Source organism: Protopterus annectens, chromosome 3.part1, assembly GCF_019279795.1.
Source record: "Protopterus annectens isolate FY-2018-M chromosome 3.part1, PAN1.0, whole genome shotgun sequence".
Taxonomy (NCBI): domain Eukaryota; kingdom Metazoa; phylum Chordata; order Ceratodontiformes; family Protopteridae; genus Protopterus; species Protopterus annectens.
Genome location: NC_056732.1, coordinates 632635581 through 632657237, shown reverse-complemented (window position 1 = coordinate 632657237; position 21657 = coordinate 632635581). Strand labels below are relative to the sequence as shown.

The 21657-nt window shown below is 42.8% G+C and overlaps 1 protein-coding gene across 1 annotated transcript in view; it reads left to right on the top strand.

Annotated features, from left to right (window-relative positions):
- Positions 1-557: 557 nt before the first annotated feature.
- LOC122798233 (nuclear transport factor 2-like) overlaps positions 558-21657 on the top strand; it is a 110087-nt gene continuing 88987 nt past the window's right edge. Inside the window, exons 1-2 of the mRNA XM_044067012.1 lie at positions 558-677; positions 1148-1274. Coding sequence (XP_043922947.1) covers positions 1176-1274 — 99 coding nt within the window. The 5' untranslated portion in view covers positions 558-677; positions 1148-1175. The remainder of the gene's footprint in view (positions 678-1147; positions 1275-21657) is intronic.

Genomic DNA, 21657 nt, shown 5'->3' with positions numbered 1-21657 from the left:
CTGTAATTTGGACAAATGGATGAGGAACAGGAAATTCATCCCCGTTTGAGACCTATGTCTCTAACAGAACGAAACAGGCAGCCTGTAAATGGTTCATCCCCCAAAAAATAAAAAATGTTTTATCTCACAAACCCTTGTTTGTAAATTCTTCATCTACCAAGGCTACCAGAGCTTGCTTAAAAAGCCCCTGTGGTCATTAACTTAGTAAGCAATTATGAACAGAATTTTTTTTTTTTTTTTTGTGGAATACCCTAGATGTGGGCGTATTCGAAGGCAAAGCTCCCAAGTTTGCGTAAGCTTCGCTGCTGGGTAACTTTTCAAGCAGCCCACCTTTCTTGAGACCTTAAACTATCAGTAGTAGTTTCAATCAACTATAATTAGGCACGTAAACCGACAGATGACATTAGACGTAAGGCAGACTGAAAAGTGCAATGCATACAATACAAGATATTTTGAATTGGTAGTCCATAACTTGCGCGCATCATTCACAAATGTACCGGTTGTCACAATTTCGAACACACTCACGTGTTTCAAGAACATTCAACAGCAGTTCAGAGCGCCAACAAGCATCATATTTCCGGAGGGAGGAGCAAACGTCAATTCCACTGTGACGTCCTCTAGTTAAGTGGGCCTGCGGAGTAGCGGGAAGTTTTTCCTAGAAATTGTGCTGTTATCAAGTGAGTTTTAGATATATTTTTTTATTTACTGACTTCGTTTATATTACTGTGTATGTTCATGTTGGATAAATATGTGTATACATATATATTTTTTCAAATCTAAGTTAGGTGATTTAATTAATAATGGGGTTAAAGATTAATTAGACGTTTCCTGTGCTTTAGTGAAGTAAAGTTAAACATTTGACAAAAAATGAGCATATGTTAGTGGGGGTGTATGGTGTATATTTTGGTAACTCCTGGCTCAGCTTCCTGTGCTGCCGTAGAATTATGCTATTTATTAAGTAGTTTTGATGTAGAACGTGTTTTTAGTGACTGATCAAGTACTAATATCCCGCGTGTAGTTTGATTCAAGACGTAGGGGTTCCTTCCACGTGTGCTGCTGTCACTTTGTAATGGTCACAACTATGTAATTATAAACTACAAAATCACTACGAAGTCCTTTGCATTTCCCTGTTCTGTTTTATTTCTAGATCTCTGCGCTGTAAACCAGTATTCGAGATGGATGCAGTACCGGTGTGGGAACAGATTGGATCTGGGTTTGTGCAGATTTACTATCAGCACTTCGATACCAACAGATTACAATTGAGGGATCTCTATGTACGTAGACGTGTTAATTTATGTAGTTAACGCTTAGTTTTTAACGTTGTGTATTTGTTTAGAATTGTATGCGCTTATTTCATTCAGAATGTTGCTCCCGTTCTGCTAATTTGTGCAACCACTCCCGCCATAAAACCTCAGGGCTACTGAAAAACGCCGCTGTCTATTTTGGAGTTTTGGCCCTTATTCGCTATAGTTGTATGGTGTTTTTTTCTCTTTCTTTTGTAGGCAGTCTTACTAACTGGGACGAGTGGAATGAGCTGAATTGCGTTGTCTTTTTGTGCAGACCCCATCCATAACTGGAATGCCAAGTGTTTGAAAAAAAAAATGGGTAAGCAGCTAACTGTAAAAGTTCGAGGCGTAGGAAACGTGCAGGGTGCTTAAACTCTTATCACTGGGTAAGCCCTTATTACACACAGCATCCCTATAAAGAGTATCATATCGAGGAGATACTGTGAAGTAGGGGCTTGCAAAGTGCAAGTTTAAAAAAAATGTGATGGTCCTCCAGGGTTATAGTCTGGGTATATTAGAGACGCCCATTTTCTGTCACTCACTACCGACACACCCATACCTGCGCAGAACTAAGCGCGAGGTACTTAGTCGGTATGGTTCCAAAGATGGTGTGCTGCAAGCCAGTCCCGTATTTCCAAGAATAAAATACTGTAACAAGCGCAAAAAATCATCTGACTACATTTTGACTATCGCATTAACTACATGGTATCCAAAGCAATCCAAAAACATGCTACATTATAGATGTCTTTGTCTGTAATGTTATGTTTTACACAGTCCAGACAAATGTTCTGTTATTCCTCACTTGCTGTGTAGGTATACTTAAGCAACGTAATTTAGATTGTAGCACTTTCTTAAATATTATACCTCCCAATTTTTTTTTCTGTCTCACTCGCAATGGAATTGTAATGTTAAGGTCCTTGCCTGTCTTACAAAGCCATGTCCAACTCAGAATTGATGGATGTGCTCCACCTAAAGAATGCAAAGACTACGAGCCACTCACTTTAGTGAGCTAAACCTCACCACAACAGTAAGTGGAACATGCTGGAGGGATAGATTCCTGTCTGACTCCCCATGCTTTGGAACAAAATTCCTAACTACATTAGGTAGAGCCCCTCACTAACACTCAAGAGAAGCCTTGAGTGGATGGGTAACAGAAAATACGCCCCGGGATCACGTCATTGGTTCTGCTTGACAGACTCCGTTAATGGGGCGGTGAAAGTGGACACTCTGGCTAGGCTTATAAATGCTCTCTGGCAGCCAAATACCTATAAAGCTATGAAGATAAAATCCTTATTATAAATTTTTTTATGGTTGTAATGTAGAAATACTAAATTAGTTCTCTTTTTTTTGAATTTTGTGTCCATTTTATCTATCCAGGTTAACAGTGTGTGTGCATTTACCATGGGGACTCTAGGGTAGCTTTCCCCAAACTGCATCTTATTTGGCTTGTGCCTCTCCATACTTATGCAGTTTTTGGCTGAGTGACTCAAGAATAGTTCAGATTAAAAGTTCTTGCATCTTTTCATAATGCTAAAAATATGCATGTGCAAATTTGGGCATATAGTGCTGCTGGATCCATCCACAACCCCTTTGACCATTTTAACACAAGGTCACTTCAGCATTGGCAATCTATTAGAGCCATGGTCCACACTGCTGGGTGGCTAACCCTGCTGCAGCTGTTCCATACCACACACAGATGTCCAATTTGGTGTCCAGTACACAAACTGCATATCTGATGTGGGAGGACACAGAAGCACCCGGAAGATGTGCATGTGAACATGGGGAAGATGTGCAGACTTCACACAAAGCATCACCACTGATCATCAAACAGGAGAACCTCCTGCTGTAAGGCAACAAAGCTATCTGCTGCACTACTGTGGTTATAAAAGACTAAGTGCAGTTCATGGGGTGGTTACCCTCTGGGGAAACTGACATATATCCCACTTATTACCTGTAAATGTTGCACAGTTCTGAGTGTCAAGGTATAAAAAAAAAACTTTTTTTGGGGGGGGGGGTTAACTTTAGGAGATGTACCTGTATCGGGTACTCTTCCACCTTCCCTGTTGGTAAGAACATCTTATTTTCTTGCCCTACGAGGCACAGCTGATTAGTAAGTGTAACTGAATGTGCACATTAAAAAGGTTTGCAGCCCTGTTCCCTTGCTTTTCTTAACTTCAGATCTTTGCTTGTGCCTAGTTTCATCAGTACTATTTTGTCCTTTTTCCCCCCTGTCCTCTCTCTAACCAATTTTACATTTAACTGGTATTGAGCAGTGTATATTTATGATCCTGATTATACACTGATGTCCCCTTGGACATGCTTAGTAATGTTATTTGAAGTAAGCCAAGTCTTCAGTTAACCTACACAAACTTGTCAATTACATATGAGCTTTGTGTGATTGAATGTTTTTAATCTGTTGCTTGGCACTTGTTAGCTGAGTAACCCTGTGCCCTAACTATTTTGCAGACATTCCAAGGTATTTAATAATGCCGCAAAAGCTAGAAAAGTAGAACTTGGACCAGCTAGAGTTGTACACCCACAGTTGTGCTCTGGTGGTTTGTGATCAAGAAGAATCGCCACTCTTGCTTATTACAGATTTCCTGCTAAACATCCTGAGCTTATTATGCTACAGCTGGGGAGGAAAGACTTCTAGCTTAAAAAATCAATAGAAACAATTGCAAGACCAATTTTGGGAGTAACATTCAAAGTATTGGTGTGTACTTCAGAGCAGGTAAGTGCAGTTCATGTTTGCATTTCTCTAGAAGTAACTCCATTTATGATGATGGAGGATGTTTCTGGCTCACTTAACCCTGGGGTGCACCCAGATCTTGGGAGAGTTCCCAGTGATGGAGTGGAAGCAAGCTGCGTCTCCCATTAAGTCTGGTCACCAAAAATAGTGGCTTGTGCGACCAAAAACATTATCCAAATTCAAAAGCAATCATGTTCAATTCACAGCAAGTTTATACAGCATTCAAGTTTTATCCAAATAAAATTAAAATCATTTTAGACCAATTTAAAATGTTGGAAAAATAATCAACAATAAAGTGCATGTAGCATTACATGTTTCTAAGCAACTACACAAGAGTACGTGAGACTGTTCCCTCCATTTGTGCAAATTTTCAATAGGAATGCAATAAAAATTTTCAGCAAGTAGATAATGGTAATGAGGCGCAAAATACGTTAGGAAAGCAGCTTGTAGTATATCCCAGTGAGAATGAGATGTGGTAGACCATGCCTCAAACTTTAATACAAAATTGCTGGACAAAGCCAAAACTTGGGGGGGCAATCTTTATTCTAACAACTTGCTAACTTTATAATGCGGAAAATGCATACCAATACAAAACGAAGGGCATGAAGTTGGAAACTGTCATTTAGTCACTTTGGTTCTCTGTTTGCCAGAAAACTTACTTTTTGTAGGAACAGACCAATTTGGGTAGTTGATTGTTAACAAAGGATGGCTTCATCTTTACTGGCTTATTGGCAGTAGTTGGTGAAATGCAACAGTGCAGACCTTGCCCGAAACTGAAGACTTTTTTCTTGTTTTTTGATCAACACTGGCATATTTTTTTTTTTATATATATACTTCAAACCAAAAATGCCCTAAAGAGGCCAGACATGTTCGGGATTTATTTTAATAGGTTCATAGATGCTTTTGTTTGGATGGTCTCTAATTGATGAAAACTTTCACTGTATTTTGTTGGAAGTTTGCACAAATGGAAATAGAAAAAAAACAATGTTGTAGGGGTGAGTATCTAGAATTCTGTAAATTCCTGTGGTCCTTGTATTCTGTATGAGTAACTCAAGAGGTGGTCAGAACAAGGATATGTTAAAACATTTAGGCCCCATCCATGAGGGACACAGGCTTTTGTAAACTGAATTTTTCAGTTTCCACATCCTTGAATTGTTTGAAGTGAGGTAATTCATCTTGGATGCCTAGCCCTCTGTCTTGTAATAATGTTGCACTAGGGATAAAGTTCTCTTCAGTGGGTGTCCAGAATACAGTTGGTTGTGGATGTGTAATGGATCTGACAGGGTCAGTCTGTAAAGCCTGTGAACACAAGGTTAACCTCTAAACTTAGTAGCCTGTATGATGAGAGAGCAAGGCTTTGTGTTGGGTCAGAATTGCACAAGCTATGTAGCCCCTTATTTTATTCAAAATCCCCGTACACACCTAGTCCTAGAAACTGTTGTGGGCACTCCAGTTGTCAGGTATGTACCAAATGGGGCATCATATTAAATTTATTTGCCTGAAGAGCCAGGTAGTGGATTAATTACATCTTACCTGGACGTTGCATGTCTTGTATAAGCTGTGCAGTGAGAGTATTTCCTTGCAATGGTCAAGACATTTTGAGGGCTTTGCTGCCCTTTGGGGCGTATATGATGGCACCAGATTTAGTAATTGCATACTTGGTCAGTTATAAAATTTTAATTCTACCTGAGAAGTAGAGGAGTAGCCAAGGACTGTCTGGGTTACACTGCTAGTTTTCGGAGTAGGTAGAAATCTTCACCCTAACTTCCTGGGTTCTGTTTGTGAGGCAGTCTGCTACCTAGCAAATAGTGATTTACACTTAGCTGAGAGTTTATCTAGGATACCTGAATGTGGGATGTTTGTCTACGCTTTTTGACTGGGTTTGTCCCACTAGGCTAGTACCCTTTTTCAGGGGAGAAGTGGGGATTTGGGAAACTTCCCCTAACCATTTCAGTAGGTGCCATGGCGTATGACATCCACTTGAGCCATCAAAAACTTGGGTAGATGTGTTTTCTGCTTTAATATCTTGTCTAAAGGATGACCCATCCAGGAGAGCACCCTGCTGTACTGCTGTGGCATTAATTGATATACCTGTTTAGCCACTGACACTGTATTGAATTAATAAAATTATAGTGGTGATCCTTTCCATAGCTGCCTTGATGAGGCTGGTTAGGCTTATGGGTCTATAACTACGGGGGGGGGGGGGTTACGTATGTGATAACTACTGGCTGTAAACTATGTTGGGCATGATTTCTTGGGTTCCTAACATAATTTTGTGGTTATCCTTTCCTTGGTTAATTGTTTATGAAGTCAATTAAGAGACTGCTACAAAGGTTTGCTTTTTAAATTTGGCACTTTATTACATATGCATATGATTTAGTGGACAAGATTCTTCATAAATCAGTGGGGTTATCAAAATGAGGCACTTGCATTTGGTCAGATTAGGTTATTTGCATAAGCTGTGAATATTGAGGTATTGGAAGATGCTTCTGGCTTCAATCTTAAGCTAAATATAATTTTTAATGTGGTCTTAATACTTCCAGGGATGAAGTTACAATTGGTATGGAACCAAACTGCCCGATATTGGTTGGTATGGAACCAAACTGCCCCATATTGGCAAGAATCCAGGGCTTTATTGCCCTTGGTTGGGGTGTGGACTAAATGTGTTAACTCGGAAATTGCTGGGTGTGCATGTTTGAGGATCCTCTTTCAGTTAAGAGGGGTAGTTGCAAGTCTCCCAGGTGAATGCATGGGGACTCCCACCCCCCCACCCAAAGTAGGGGTATGGTCTGAGGGTGGCTTATGGGGGGGGGGGTCCTATAGCTAGCTATATTGGACATTGAGTTCCAGGTGAACTGTTTGGAGGTGAAATACTTTTAAGGATATAGACAATGCCTGAAATATTTAAAGAATATAAAGAGGCCATCCACTTCAGCGCCTTCATCTAATGGGTGGGCCAGAACATTCAATTTGGATATTGAAACCCTGGACTGATGGGGAGAGCTGTTGTTGGTCCTAAACGAGATCTGGGTGACATTGTGTATTTTTTATTCCCTTCCCTAGGGTAAGAATTGTTTGTAGGCAGGGTTTATTTTTTGGTTACTGCTCTTCTACCCAATAAACCCTTTCTGCACTATTTTAGTCCTTTTTAATTTAATTGCATTTTTCAAACTGTGTGTGGTCTAATATTGCTACATACTCGTGTGCTACCTTGCACTGCATGTGAATTGTTTACTACTGTTTTTGCTACTACTTTTACTGTTTTTGCTAAGTTCCAGATACAGATTTGCTGTATCCAGGACTGTTTGTAAGCTTTTGAGCCCCCCAAGCCTTTCTGTGTTGGAGGGAAGCCTTCTAGCTTATCAGTGGGAGTGGTAAGCATTGGGTAACCAGTCTACCACATGAGGAGTGGTTCTGGCCCAGAATTTGTAAGTACTAAAGCCACTAATTACTGTAGCACTCTTCCTCATTACCTAGCGTTGAGAAAAACTGCTCTTGTACTCTCTCCTCACTTATCTAGAGGAAAGTAGTTTTTTATTCAGGCATGTCCACTGGTCAGCTCCCAGTGTTCTCCCCTGTCTGATGAATCTGGGCATCTTGAGGCAATGTAGAAATTGCCTCATGTACACAGACAACCCTCTCCTACCACCCAACACTACAACCTGTTAGAGATGCACTTATCTAGCCAATAAAGCTCTCTCCAACCAAGACTGAACATGACAGTCATGAGGAGAAGGTAAACATTTGCACCACACCACACTCGTCAGTCTCACCAAGTTTCCTCCACCAAAATCCACACAAACTCAAACATTCACGGAGGCTCTCGATAATAATCTGCCTAAGCAAGAGACCTCCAAAGAAGAAACGCAAGCAACCTCCATTCCCCAACACAACCCAAATGACACATAGACCACACACTGTGTGCCACTCAAACAGTCAATAAGGCAAAACATACCAAACACTAGTCATAGGTGACTCTCTAGTCGGGCACACTGCTGTCCCACTCGCCAGGCTAAACAAGGTTACTGTCTGCTGCATGTCGGGTGCCAGGATCCACCACATAACCCACTCACTCGGGTCACTCAAAGTACAAATGACTGTCATTGTCCATGTTGGTGTGAATGACCTGAGACGTACCTCCCTGGACTACATGAAAAGAGACCTGGAAGAGCTCTGCGATCTTGTAGCCCAGTCTGGTATGACTCTAGGCTGAGTAGCATTCTGCCATCGCCCAGAATGATACGCAGTAAAAGGACAAAATGATGACTTCAACAATTGGCTAAGCTTCTGGTGTCATTCTAAGGGGATCCAGTATCTGTCTGTTTGGGATGACATGGTCAACAGACCACGATGCTTTGCCACAGATGGCCTGCACCTGTCGCCCCTGGGATTCCGGATACTGGCGAAAGCTCTTGCTGCCCCTATAGTGCCTTTTAGGCAGGGTTCAAGTAACAGATTCACCACCATAACAGGAACAGGCAGGCAAGCAAAAACTGAGGGTAGTGCTACTCAATGCTATAAGTCTAAATTTCAAAATGCACTCACTCGAGGCACTCCTTAAAATGGAGAACATAGATATCTGTGCAGTGACTGAGACCTGGTTCAAGGCTCCAGAGAGCACCCCTGCACTACCAGGCTATAACACATACCACACTTTTCGGCCATGTAACCTGGACCGAAACACCAAAGGTGGGGCTGTGTCCATATTCATTAAGGATATCCACACCTCCAGGCTAGTTGCTCAGCATAATGCATCCGAGGTAATCCAAGTGCAACTAACTCTTGACAAAACTGCAATCCAAATTGTAGCTTGCTACAGATCCCCCCACCATGCCCCAGGATTCCCACTCCTCTTCTTGATGTACTGGAAAATATTAGGGTTCAGCCAAACACCCTAATAATGGGAGACTTCAACTACCCCACCATTAACTGGGAAAACTACTCGTGTACCAACTCCTTAGTGCAACGCTTTCTGGAATTCATAAACTCCAATGCCCTAGATCAACCTATCCACACTCCCACTAGGGGCAGCAATATCCTAGACCCACCATTAACTGGGAAAACTACTCGTGTACCAACTCCTTAGTGCAACGCTTTCTGGAATTCATAAACTCCAATGCCCTAGATCAACCTATCCACACCCCCACCAGGGGCAACAATATCCTAGACCTAGTCATTACCAATATGAGTGACCAGTGTTCCACACCTGAAGTAAACTCATCGTTGGTCCGATCTGACCTTAAGCTAATCACCCTTGATATCCACATCCCACCCCCCATTAAGGAAACCACAGTAAAAAATTTCTCCAAAGCCAACTTAATGCTTCTTAAGACACAAGTAGTGAACTTCATGACACCTATGCAGATGGACAATAGTTACAACTGCTGAATCCTACACAAATGCACTCTATAAGCACGTGCATGGATCGTGCTATCCCAAACAGAACCAAGACGCTAGCCTCCAAAAAAAGGAAGCCAATCTGGTGGTCCCCTGCCATAAACAAACTGTACAACAGAAGGAAGAAACTGTTGCAAAAGAGTAAAATCCATGAGCGGAGGAGCTCCCTGGTCAGCCTCCGTAAGAAACTGAGATCTCTTATAAGATCCTCCATAGCTAGCTACGAAAATAAAATTGCCACGAATTCCAAGGACAACCACAAAGCATTCAAGAATCTCAATGGCAGCACCCAGATCTGCTCTGAGTTACAGCACAAAGGCACGAAAATTATAGAACCAACTATAATTATATAACCAACCAACAGACATGGTGGCCAGGTCAGGGGTAAAATTGTGATTTCCATTTTGTTAAGGTTTGTTTGAATGTGGTTAGGGATGATCTCTGCTTCACATGGATGAGGAGCTTATTCTCTGCAGGGATCCTTTGAGATTCATCTGTGCCTGCAGCATATTCTTTTTATCACAGGCCAAGTTAAGTCCCTGATCTATTTTCTGACACTTTTTGTGGATGTGCAACAAATCCAGTCAGCTGGATTGGAGGATGGATGCCTCATACGCCAGGCATAGATTTTCTCGTGGTAACCTGTAGGAGTACAGAGTGGCCTCAAGGTGGTGTATGTAGGACAGGGTATTTGTATCCTGGATTCTCCCAGTGAGCCTTTTTTGTGGGTGTTCCAACTGTTGGGAGTGCTGGTTAGGTACACGACCGAAGTCATTGTACTAAATGATGGGTCTAAAGGATAGAGTGGTACTGCAGCTTCACCTTGGATGCCATACCCTTGCTTATGAGTTGGATCATTTTTCTTACCATCTTGGCTGTGTTGAAGGCCAGATTATACTGTACATACTGTTCCCCAAGGGCAGTACAACTTATTTCTTTACATTTTTTAATCTGTGCCTTTGGCACCAGTCATTTTAGACCCTCTTGTAGGATGCTGGTTGGGGGGGGGGGTGTCTATTGACCCTAGTTTAGTCATCTGTGAATGCTGAGCCAGAGGTCTTGGGCACTGTAGATGCTAACGGGAGCAGGCTCAACCCAGAGCCATTTTTTTTATGGAGGTGAGCTTGCTGATCCTGGGTTTTGTAGGGATTTATTCTTGGTTTAGGGATATTGTATTGTATGCCTTGGCCAAGTCAATAGTGGTATGTAGTTTTGCCCTTCTCCATAGCCTTGGTGACCCTTAAAGCCCAAACTAGGATGGGTTCAGTGTTTACAGTTTGCCATTGTCCTTTTTGCATTGATTTGTTCCACAGCTTTTGCATATTAGACTTGTTGTAGTGGTCTCTGAATGCCCCACCCTGAAGAGGGGCAACAATTGCAGCCCTCCATGTACCCGACACATAACCTGTTTTGGGGCTGTAGTTTGAGTGCTTGAAGTGCTCCTGCTTCTTGTTTTGGGCTGTTGGGGCCTATTAAAAAGGTGTCACCCTTGGTGAGCTCTGTCAGGACCTGCTCCCGTTGATGGGGGAGTGGGGATGCAATAAGAGGGTTTCACTGGGGATTTTGAGGAGGAGTGAAGTCTTTTCTTGCTATCACCTTGATCAGTGAAAGCTGTGCCATTTTAAGAACCGTTCTTAGTACTGCTGAGTGTTGCCTTTAAAGGTTCCTGACATAGCTGAAAGGCCTTGTGATTATCCTTGGCCTGTGGGGGGCTATCCTGACCTTGGTTTGAAGTGCTGTTATCTGAGAGCCCCTGTTTCTGATTGGTGTGTGCACCCTGTTGAGGATTCCAGGCATGGGTTTGCTTCTGGTAAGTATGTCAGCCTCTGCAGCCATTTACATCTGTTTTTTAATTCTGCATAGGTAGCTGTGTTCTCTGCTTTGCTTAATAGCATGTAGTTTGCTTTTGAGTAGTTCCTAACTTTTACAGGTTTGTTTTCTGGGTTAAGCAGCTCTCTGCTCTGACCTAGTCCATAAGGATTTGATGGGGGTGCAGTGCTCTTCCCATTCTGGTGAGGTCTAGGTCTGTCTGGGTGGGGGGGGACAGTTTTTGGTTTATTGTCTAGGCCTGTAAGTTTATAGACCAGTTGCTTGGTATTTGCTTGAACCTCTTTGGTACCCTTGTATTGAAATGAGATTAGGACCCCTGAATCGCCTGCTACCCTTCGGAATGACTAATATGAAATCTGGCATAAACAGACACAGCTAGGGGTCAGATGACTCCTTAGCAAGCAGGAATCCTCACTAATGTCTCTGTCTGATTAAGCATTTATATACCCTTTGCTGATAGCTGGTAAATGTCCTGTGATTTGATAGCTGGTAAATGTCCTGTGATTTGATGAGGAAAATGATGTTCATAGGTTGGTACTAGGCTATTTACCTTGGGGCCTATACAGGCCTAGCCATAATTCCCTGACTTTATTTCCTTGGACTTCTAGCAGGGTGACAGATGTGATCCCAGGGTTGTCAAGGTTCCTTTTGAAGAGGGCCAAAGAGGCACTCTGCTTGACATGTATGGGCGGTTTATTCCAGAGTCTGGGGGGGTCTTTGGGTCAGGAACCTATCCCTCCAGCATGTTTTTGTTCACTGTGATGACCAGGCTTAGATCCCTGGAGCGTGATGTGCCATGTAGGATTTCCTGATTATTGTGGTGATGCGCTTATCAAAAGGTGAGACCACTGTCCACCTGTGTCCTTGAGTCTCATCACACTTTCAGTGTTTAGTGTACTGCCATTTATGTGGTAATTCATAGGTACATGTTTTTTCCCAAAGGAGAATAACTATGCTGGCACCAAGCATCTGTTTCTGTAAGGCCCTTTTGTAGAATATCCACATCGTTTGGGGATTCAGTAATTGCTCCCAGTTTGCAGTAATCTGTGAAGTTTGTTAGCAAGAGTCCCTTGGTGTTGGGCTGTACTTCAGAGAAGTAGATGCCAAATGAGCGGTCCCAGGACTGAACCCTAACTTGGAGCTGGATTTGGAGTCTGATACTTTTATAGTGTGGGTTCCTGTCAGTAAGCCAGTTGGCAACCCATCAAGATGTAGGGATTAATGCCCAGCTTACTAAATTTCACTGATTCCAGAGTGGAGGGTGGTGAAGGCCTTGGAGAGGTCCAGATGGGCTGTGTGGACTGCCTTCTTGTCCACAGCTTTGATTTTCAGAAGTCAGTCAGGTTCAGGAGACGAGATCAGCCCTTCACGAATCCAAACTGGGTGGGGTCCTGTTTGAATGTTGCCAGTGTCTTTGTTTATAAGCTCCATGACCTTGCAGATCAGGCTCCTCAGACTGATGGGGCAGTAGTTCCCAGGATCCAAGGTGGATCCCCCCTTGTGGAGTAGGATAACTGTAGCTGTGCGCCACTCAGTGGGTGTAAAGCCTGAGGTGAGGCTATGATTAAACATGACACTTTGGTGAGGTGCCAGTTCATTTTGTAGTTCATGTAGTACACAGTTCAGGATGTCTGGTCCCATGGATGCTGTATTCTTGGCTTTGGAGAGTGGTGTTTTACCTGTGTGGCTGTTGGATTTCTCAATCTTTTGGTATTGTGATGGGCCCTTTAGGGGTTAAGCGGGGGGTGAAGGCACTGAACCGATAATTTCCTTGGGATCAGTATATTTAATGCCATTCTGTTGTAGCTCAGAGCAGATCTCGAGTATTGCCATTTAGATTCTTGACATAGCTATAGAATGCCTTGTGGCTGTCTCAGGAATCTTTGGTAATCTTATTTTTGTAACTAGCTTTGGAGAATTTTGAGGGATCTCTGCTTCTGAGGGATGGTAAGGGAGTTGTGTGTGGTGTGTGTTTTTTTTTTTTTTTTTTTTTTTTTTTTTTTTCTTACTGGGATTTTCCTCTCCTGCAACTGTTTCTTCCTTTTGTTAAGTTTATGGCAGGGGACCACTAGATTGGCTTCCTTTTTATTTGGAGGAGTGGATCTTGTTTCTAATTTGGGATGGCACGATTTGTGTGAGTGGATGTGCTCGTATAGTGCCTTTAGTGTAGGATTCAGCGGTCGAACTTTCAGTTCCCGTCTGCATGCAGTTTGTCACTTCTGACTTGAGTAGCATGAAGTTGGCTTTGGAGACGTTTTTTATGGAAGTTTCCTTACTGGGGGTGGGGGTGCTAAGGGTGAATAGCATATGGTCAGACCTGACCAATGCTCCACACCTCTGGTCACCCCCTCTGATTTCCCATGTTGGTAATGACCAGGTCTAGGATATTGGAGCCCCTGGTGGGACTATGGATTAGTTGATGCAGGGCATTGGAATTTATGAATTCCAAGAACCGTTGGGCAAAGGTGTTGCATGAGTATTCTCCCAGTTAATGGCAAGGAAGTTGAAATCGCCCAGTATTGGGGTGTTTGGTATATTAATTTCCAGTATGTTTAGTGAGAATCTTGGGGCATGGTGGGGGATCTGTAGCAAGCTACAATTTGGATTGTGGTCTTGCCTAGTGTTGCACCTGAGAACATTGTGTTGGGCAACTAGCCTGGTGGTGTGAATATGGAGACTCCTCCACCTTGTGTTTTCAGACCTGGTTTGGTGGCTGACAGTGTTAAGATCTTTAGCCTGGTATTGCAGGGTGCTCTCTGGAGCCTTGAACCAGGTCTCTGTTACTGCACAGATATTTATGTTCTCCATTTTTAGGAGTGCCTTGAGTGCATTTTGAGGTTTCTACTTCTAGCATTGAGTAGAGTTACCTTCAGATTTTGCATGCTTGTACCTGTTACGGTGGTGGTTTTTGTCCTTTGAACTCTGCATAAAAAATAAAAAAAAAAGCACTATAAGGGTGGCAAGAGCCTTAGCCAGTAACCTGAATCCCAGGGGCAACAGGTGCATACCATCATCTCTGGCAAAGCATTGTGGTCTGTCACTCATGTCCCAGGTAAATGGATACTGGATCCCCTTTGAATGGCACCCGAAGCTTAGCTAATTTTGTCCTTTTACTGTGGTATTCTGGGCAAAGGCAGGATGCTACTTGGGGCTAGGGTCATACCTGCCTGGGCCACATGATCAGAGAGCTCTTCCATGTCGTCCAGGGAGGTACATAAAGTCATTCCAACATGGACAATGACTGTCATATTTGTACTTGAGTGCATGCATTGTGGTGGATCCTGGCACCTGATGGGCAACTAATTTTCTCCTTGTTCAGCCTGGTGAGTGGGACATTAGTGTGCCTGACTATAGCGTCACCTATGACTGTTGGGGAAGTTGTCTTGCCTTAGAGGCTGTTGGGTGGCACACTGGTGTTGTGAGCTGTGACACTTTTGTGATTGGTTTGTTTCAGCTTTGGGGGTCCTTGTTGCTTGGCAGGTTACTGTTGAGGGCCTTCACATACGAGGGTGTTGGTGGTGTGGGTTTAGAAGGGCTATGTTGCTTGAGGTGTAATGTGGGTGTTAACCATATCCTGTTGACTGTCTAGCACATTTGTGGGTGGAGAGCTTTGCTTCCTGTTCGCCTATGTAAGTGCATCTCTTGCAGGCTGTAGTGTTGGGTGGTAGGAGGAGAGGGGTTGTCTGTGTACATGAGGCAATTGCTGCATTGCCCAGTATGCCCAGATTCACCAGATGGACAGGAGAAATCACTGGAAGCTGACCCTTGGACATGATTGATTATTTTATTTTTTTTTTTTGTATAAAAGTACTAAGCTGTTTTCCCAAGGTACTTTGCAGGTATAGGCTGTTATAGTGCCCACAATTAATTTCTCCTTTATTAATCAGCAGGAGAGTTGAGTGCTTGTATCAGTTTAAGGCTTACTAGTGCTTTCCAGTAGATTTTTGAGCAAGTGCTAGTCACAGGGATGTTTAAAGGTAAGATGAAAATGTTTAGTATAAACACTGCCGTGTGCACTAGGACTTAAATGTGAAAGTAGATAACTTAAGTTTTACCTGTCTAAAGTTTTTTTTTTTAGTGGAGTCATTTTTAAAACTGCAAGCTTGAAAGGGGGTGGTCACTTTTTGTATTCTGTTACTATGGAATACAGTAGGATGGCCAATACATTTTATAGTTGAAGGGGAAGTGATTTCACAAAGATTGCGCTTACTCAAGCCAGTAAAAGCAGAGAGGAAATATATATGATCAAATTAACATAAGGGGTAGGCAACTAGAAAAGAGTGGTGTTTTAAGAACAGTGACCAGGTGGGAGGGTGAGGAAAAATTCTACCTGATTCGCAAGGGACAGAGCTGTGGGCTCCCAAGTATTAATATGCAGAATACAAGTAAAACACGGTAATCTTAAAAGGGTACCTTCTGTGACCTACTTTAAGAGGCACAGTAGGCTAATCTAATAGGGAGGCGGAAGCCAAATACACTCTGGCTAGGCTTATAAATGCCCTAGGGCAGATGGCCTAGTATCTACCTATACTGAAAAAAATCAGTATTCAAAATTAGAAAAGGCAGTAAAGTAATACAAAATACAACAAATAAAAATCAGACTAACCTTTCCCCTTGCAGCAAAGTAGCAGTCTGGGTGAGCCTTTCTAGTAAAGCTCTGAAATGTTATTTTGCCCCTTAAATAGGTTTAGTTCCTAGCTCCACCCCCTCAGTTCACAGATTAACCTTAACTGACATGTTTGGTCTTGAGTCCTTAATTGATCTGTTCTGATTTCTGCTTCCGTCACGAGACGGAGCTGTGGTCTCCAAGTACTATACATATTTGTCAGTTAAGACATGCTTTTAGTACTTTTGTTTACTAAACAGTTTTCATAGCAATGCTGCTATTACTTTGCCTTTGTCCCCATCCCAGACAGCTGTTACTGCAGTACTTTGAAACCAGCATCTCTGCTGAAATTTCAGTTTTTTCTAGCTCTGCATCCATACCTTTATTAGAGCTGCTGATGTCGGGGTCCAAGACCCTGATATAAATACACTTGGGCAGTACTGGGATACAAAAGTTGCTGCTACCAGTGAAGCTGATGGTTGTTCATGCTAGAATTTCTGCTGGCACCAGTAACTTGTCTGCACCCCTGCTGTATCAGGACCTGAAATGCCACAAATACAGCAATCACTTTCCTTGGTGCTTGTCATTATGTCCCATTGTATCTCTACTGCCTGTCCCTGATGTTGGGACCAGATTTGGGAACCTTTTTGATTTCATTTGGTGCAGCTAGGGAAGACCTGCAGGATCTTTATCACTGGCTGCAGGATCTTTTTATCACTGGCTCCCCTGGGTCTAGCGAGCTTGAACTGGATGATATCCTTTTGTAGCCCTGTGCACCCTCCAGCCCCAGGATCTGCTGTTTAGTGGGAGATTCTGAAATCTGATTATTTCTGCAGAGGGTCTAAAGAAGGCTTTTTTCATTGGAGCCGCCCTGATGTCCGTATGAATTTGTCAAATAGCAAGCACCAGGTTCTGGGGGATTTGCCAGTTATATCTATAAAAGGAAAAATTTACTTTGTGCACTTACTATCCGCGGTAGTGTTGCCTCACAGCAAGAGGTTCTCCCATCAGATTCTCTGAGTGCAGAGGGTGCCTTCTGGGTGGAGTCTGCATGTCCTCCCCACGGTCGGATGAGCGTTTGAAAGACGTGTAAATGGGCGTGCTTTCATTGAAGGTTGAACGTCAAGCTGGCACCTCGGCATTAGTCAATCTACTGCCAATCATTAGCAGACCTGAGTTCTGTTGTGGCGACCCCTAACTGGGAAAAGCCTATAGACCAACAACTGTAGTCTGTTCGTCCATGCTTGTCAGATTGGTTGTGTTCTTTAGATTTTTCAGAGTGGGAGACTGCCCTTTAAAGAGTCCAGGGCATACATAAAACTTTCAGGGTAGATGACTGGTCCTTGGTACTTTGCCCAGAAAATACTCAATTCCTACTCTACCAGTTCAGACTCTTGGGTGCACCAGAGTCCAGGAAATGACCTATGCAAGTCCATATCTGGATGTCTCATGGTGGCAGAATGGTTATGGTTTGTTCAGATGTACAGAAGTTCTCCAGTAGACTGTTAGGTGAACTCTCTAGGTCACTTTCTGCTGTCAGCACTTGACCATAGGATCCCTTTTTGGATGCAGACTCCTGGCATTCACCATAGATCAGCTACATGTTTTGATGGGGAGCACTGCATTGGGGAAGTATCTCGAGGTGCGCTTTCTCATGTTACTCTTCCCCCTACTCAAACACTGAGCTGTCGAGCCTTTACCCTTCTCTGAAAAATGACCAGAGGTGGCAAGACAAACAAACTAAAGGAACAAAATATAATCCACAGAGGCACTACTCGTTTTTAGGAGTTAAAACTAGTATGCTTTTGTCTTGCTTCTGTGAGGCAAGACTTATCAGGCAAACAGAACTAATGCAAAATGTAGCTATTTAAAGTTGCATGCTGACCATCAATTGGCTTCTAAATGCACGGTATTTAAAACCTTTCAATATAAATACAAATGCTAAATAAGCATGAATTAAGGATGACCTGATTTTTAAAAATATTTTATAAAAACTTTTGTTTAAAAACTGTGCTAAATAATTACAAGTGCAAAATGAGCAATTCATTTAACAGAAGCAATTCATTCAAAAGAAATGCCCACTAGTTCTTTGGGCTTTTCCCAGTTAGGGGTCGCAACAGCAGAACTCCAGTCTACTGATTAACAGATTTTTACAGTGCCGAGGTGCCAGCCTGACGCACAACCTTCAATGAAGGCCCGCTTCACGCATGTCTTTCAAAACGCCACTCTTCTGCAGGGAGGACAGGCAGACTCAAAATCAACTATTACCCAGCCTGTCAGTTAACTAATACAAAAAGAGTATAAAATGTAATTCTAGTAAGGTCCAGTGATGTAAACAAATGTACAGATTGATCAGCATTTTAGTTGATTAATTGATCAGCATTTTAGTTGTGATTGATCAGCATTTTAGTTGTGATTGATCAGCATTTTAGTTGTGATTGATCAGCATTTTAGTTGTGATTGATTGATCAGCATTTTAGTTGTGATTAATTGATCAGCATTTTAGTTGTGATTAATTGATCAGCATTTTAGTTGTGATTAATTGATCAGCATTTTAGTTGTGATTAATTGATCAGCATTTTAGTTGTGATTAATTGATCAGCATTTTAGTTGTGATTTGTCTGAAGTCTTGCTCACAGAAGCAAGAAGTGCTTACACTGTTTATGAATTAACTTCTCTGGATTATATTTTGTTCCTTGGATTTGTCTTGCCACCTGTGGTCGTTTTTTCAGCATTTTTGCAGTTATTTTTTTGCAAGTTACTGGTTTTTGTTTTGCTAACCACATGCTGCAAGTGCAAGTTCCACTCGAACCTTTAATTTTCACAAGGAAATGAACCTTTGGATGACTCTAGCTGCAACTGTTTGGGTTTGAAACAGTTTTTGAATGTTGTCTGCCCTGACTAAAAGTGGGTGACCTTGCAACGACTTGTGAATGACTGAATAACTTATCCGTGAGGCCTTGTACCTCTTGAGGCTAATCACCAGCAGGAATCTGCCAACAGCAGTGGTAACGTCAGCGTTTTGAATGGTGAGCCTGTCCCAAAGGGGAATCCCATAACAATGGCTGAAGCCTGTAGAAGTAAATTTTTGCTTGCAGTTGGCAGCCTGGAGTGAAACTTGGGGTTTCACAACTCAATTCTAGTGTAAACATTGCTAGTTTAAATAACATTGCTTGTGCGGATTCTATCAATCATTTGAGAACTCTGGGATAGGAGTGTTGCCCAACCTGTCGTTGCTTTATCAAATGCTTGGTATGCACCTTTAAAGATTTGCATGAGCCTGTTTAATACTGACAGTTCTGTTTAAATGGCAACCAGCCTAGTGAAGCAGTTTACTTTAGATATTTTAGAAAAATTAAAAATGTTTGACAAGCTCTTTAAAGTTACAAAGGTGCAAGTAGAAATTGCCTACTTCAGGGAATGCATGCAAAGACACCAGGTACCTGTAGGGTTGAGATCTGGCATTTTCCAACAGGTCTAGTAGGCAATTTATGTTTTTTCATCAGGATTTATTATGCTTATTTGATAAACATGGCTTTGAGTTGATTTGTGTAATGTTTGTACAATTCAATCATTGAGGCACTGAATGAAGAGAGAAGCACTTGACCAAGGTATTAAAATGGACCCAGATTTTGATAGATACAAGTAGGAATGAATATGACTGTTTGTTTTTTTTTTTTTTTTACAAGTATTAATGGTCAGATATCAAAGCTAAAAGCCACAAAAAAAAAATAAAGGGACAGTAACGCCCCATTAGCTTGACAAGCCTTATCTGCAAAGCCATGGAGAGGATCATAATGGAACTCATAAATAAAGACATAGGGAACTTGCAGACTTTGGATCCAACTCAGTTTGGCTTTGTCAAAGGCAGATCCTGCCTCTTAAACTTGGTTGACTGTTTCGAGACAGTCACCAAGGCCATTGAGGGAAAGGCAGTCCATACAGCCTACCTCGACCTGGCAAAGGCCTTCGACACAATACCCCACTCAGGTATCATCGAAAAACTCATCAGCTTGAATGTAAACCCATACATCACAAGATGGGTTGCAAACTGGCTAAGTGACAGAACCCACAGGGTCAGAGTTGCTGGAGCCATGTCAGACTCAAAGCCTGTCACAAGTGGTGTCCCACAGGGCTCAGTCCTGGGTCCACTCTTGTTCGGCATCTACTTTTCTGAAGTACAAGCAAACACAGGAGGGTTATGGCTGACAAAGTTTGCAGATGACTGCAAACTGGGCGCCATAGTCGAAAACACATCTGACACAGATATCCTCCAGAAGGGCCTCACAGAAATGGATAACTGGTGCCAGAGCCATGGCCTGAAGTTAAACGCCAAAAAATGCATAGTCATACCCTTTGGGAAAAACAAGGCTACCCCTAGCTACCATATAGGTGGCAATCCACTGAGCACAGAAAGTCATCAGAGATCTGGGGACCCAGGTTGACAGTAGCCTCACGTTTGACACTCATGTTGCTAAAGTAGTTAGGAAAACCTTCTATATCACCCACCTGATCATGAAGGGATTCACATCTAGATCAAGGGAGGTCATCGTCCCCTGTACTCATCACTTATTAGACCTATGATTGAGCACAATGCCCGTTCGAATGTATCTGACCAGACACCTGCTGCAGCTTGAAAGGCCCCAAAAGTTCCTCACCAAAAGGATAAAGGGTCTCAAAATATGTCTTATGCTGCCCGACTGAAAGAACTCCAGCTCTATTCAGTCTCATACCGCTTGCTCAGAGGTGACCTGTGCCTGACATATAAGGCCATGTCAAACCCAGATTTGATGAATATGCTTCACCTCAAAAATCTAGATCCCTCAGAACCACAAGGGCGGAGACTTAAACCTTGACACGGTTATAAATAGAACGTGCTGGAGGGACAGATTCATCACCCAGAGACTCCCTATGCTGTGGAACAAAATCCCGGTACATGTGAGGCAGAGCACCTCTCTGGTCTTGTTCAAGAGGAATCTTGACCAATGGATGGGAGATTGCAGATATACCCCAGGGATTACTTCAGCGTCACTGCTTGACAGAGGCACAGCAAAATGATAGGCATAGTTTTTATTCAAACTAAAGGGGTGGCGAAAGCCACATAACTATGGGCTAGGCTTATAAATGCCCTTGGGCAGATAGCCTAGTATGAACCTATGAACCTATGAACCTATAATGACTATAGTAAGGGATCAGCCTACCCTAAAACTCCACCTGCCCAGGTTTGGCTTAATCCCTTTATTCGTTCTAATGGTATTGAATTTAACAAAGGTCTAGATAAGACCACATGTTCAGCCCCCTGAATACAGCTATGCCAAGGCTGTAAGTGAACCATGGGAGCAGCAACCTGAAGGATGTAGTTGGAATGGTGATTGCAGAACAGCACCAGAAGTAAGAAACTAGTCGAGGGATATTGTTCCTTGGATTGGAGTTATTCCCTTGGTTGGCATTGGTGACAACAGCTCCAACAACCAGAGGCCATTGAATGTGAAGAGACTGAACTAGTCATCCCCAGCTGTAGCTGCTATTCTGGCCTACTATGACCTAGCTGGCACTTGTTTAATAGCAACCAGGACTTTGAAATTTAACTATTCAAGCTTGGCTGTGGACACCTTTGGCCCACCCTCTTGCCGGAGGTTTAGCCTTTGGCGTCCCCCGGCCCACCCTCTTGCCGGAGGTTTGGCCTTTGGCGTCCCCCGGCCCACCCTCTTGCCGGAGGTTTGGCCTTTGGCGTCCCCCGGCCCACCCTCTTGCCGGAGGTTTGGCCTTTGGCGTCCCCCGGCCCACCC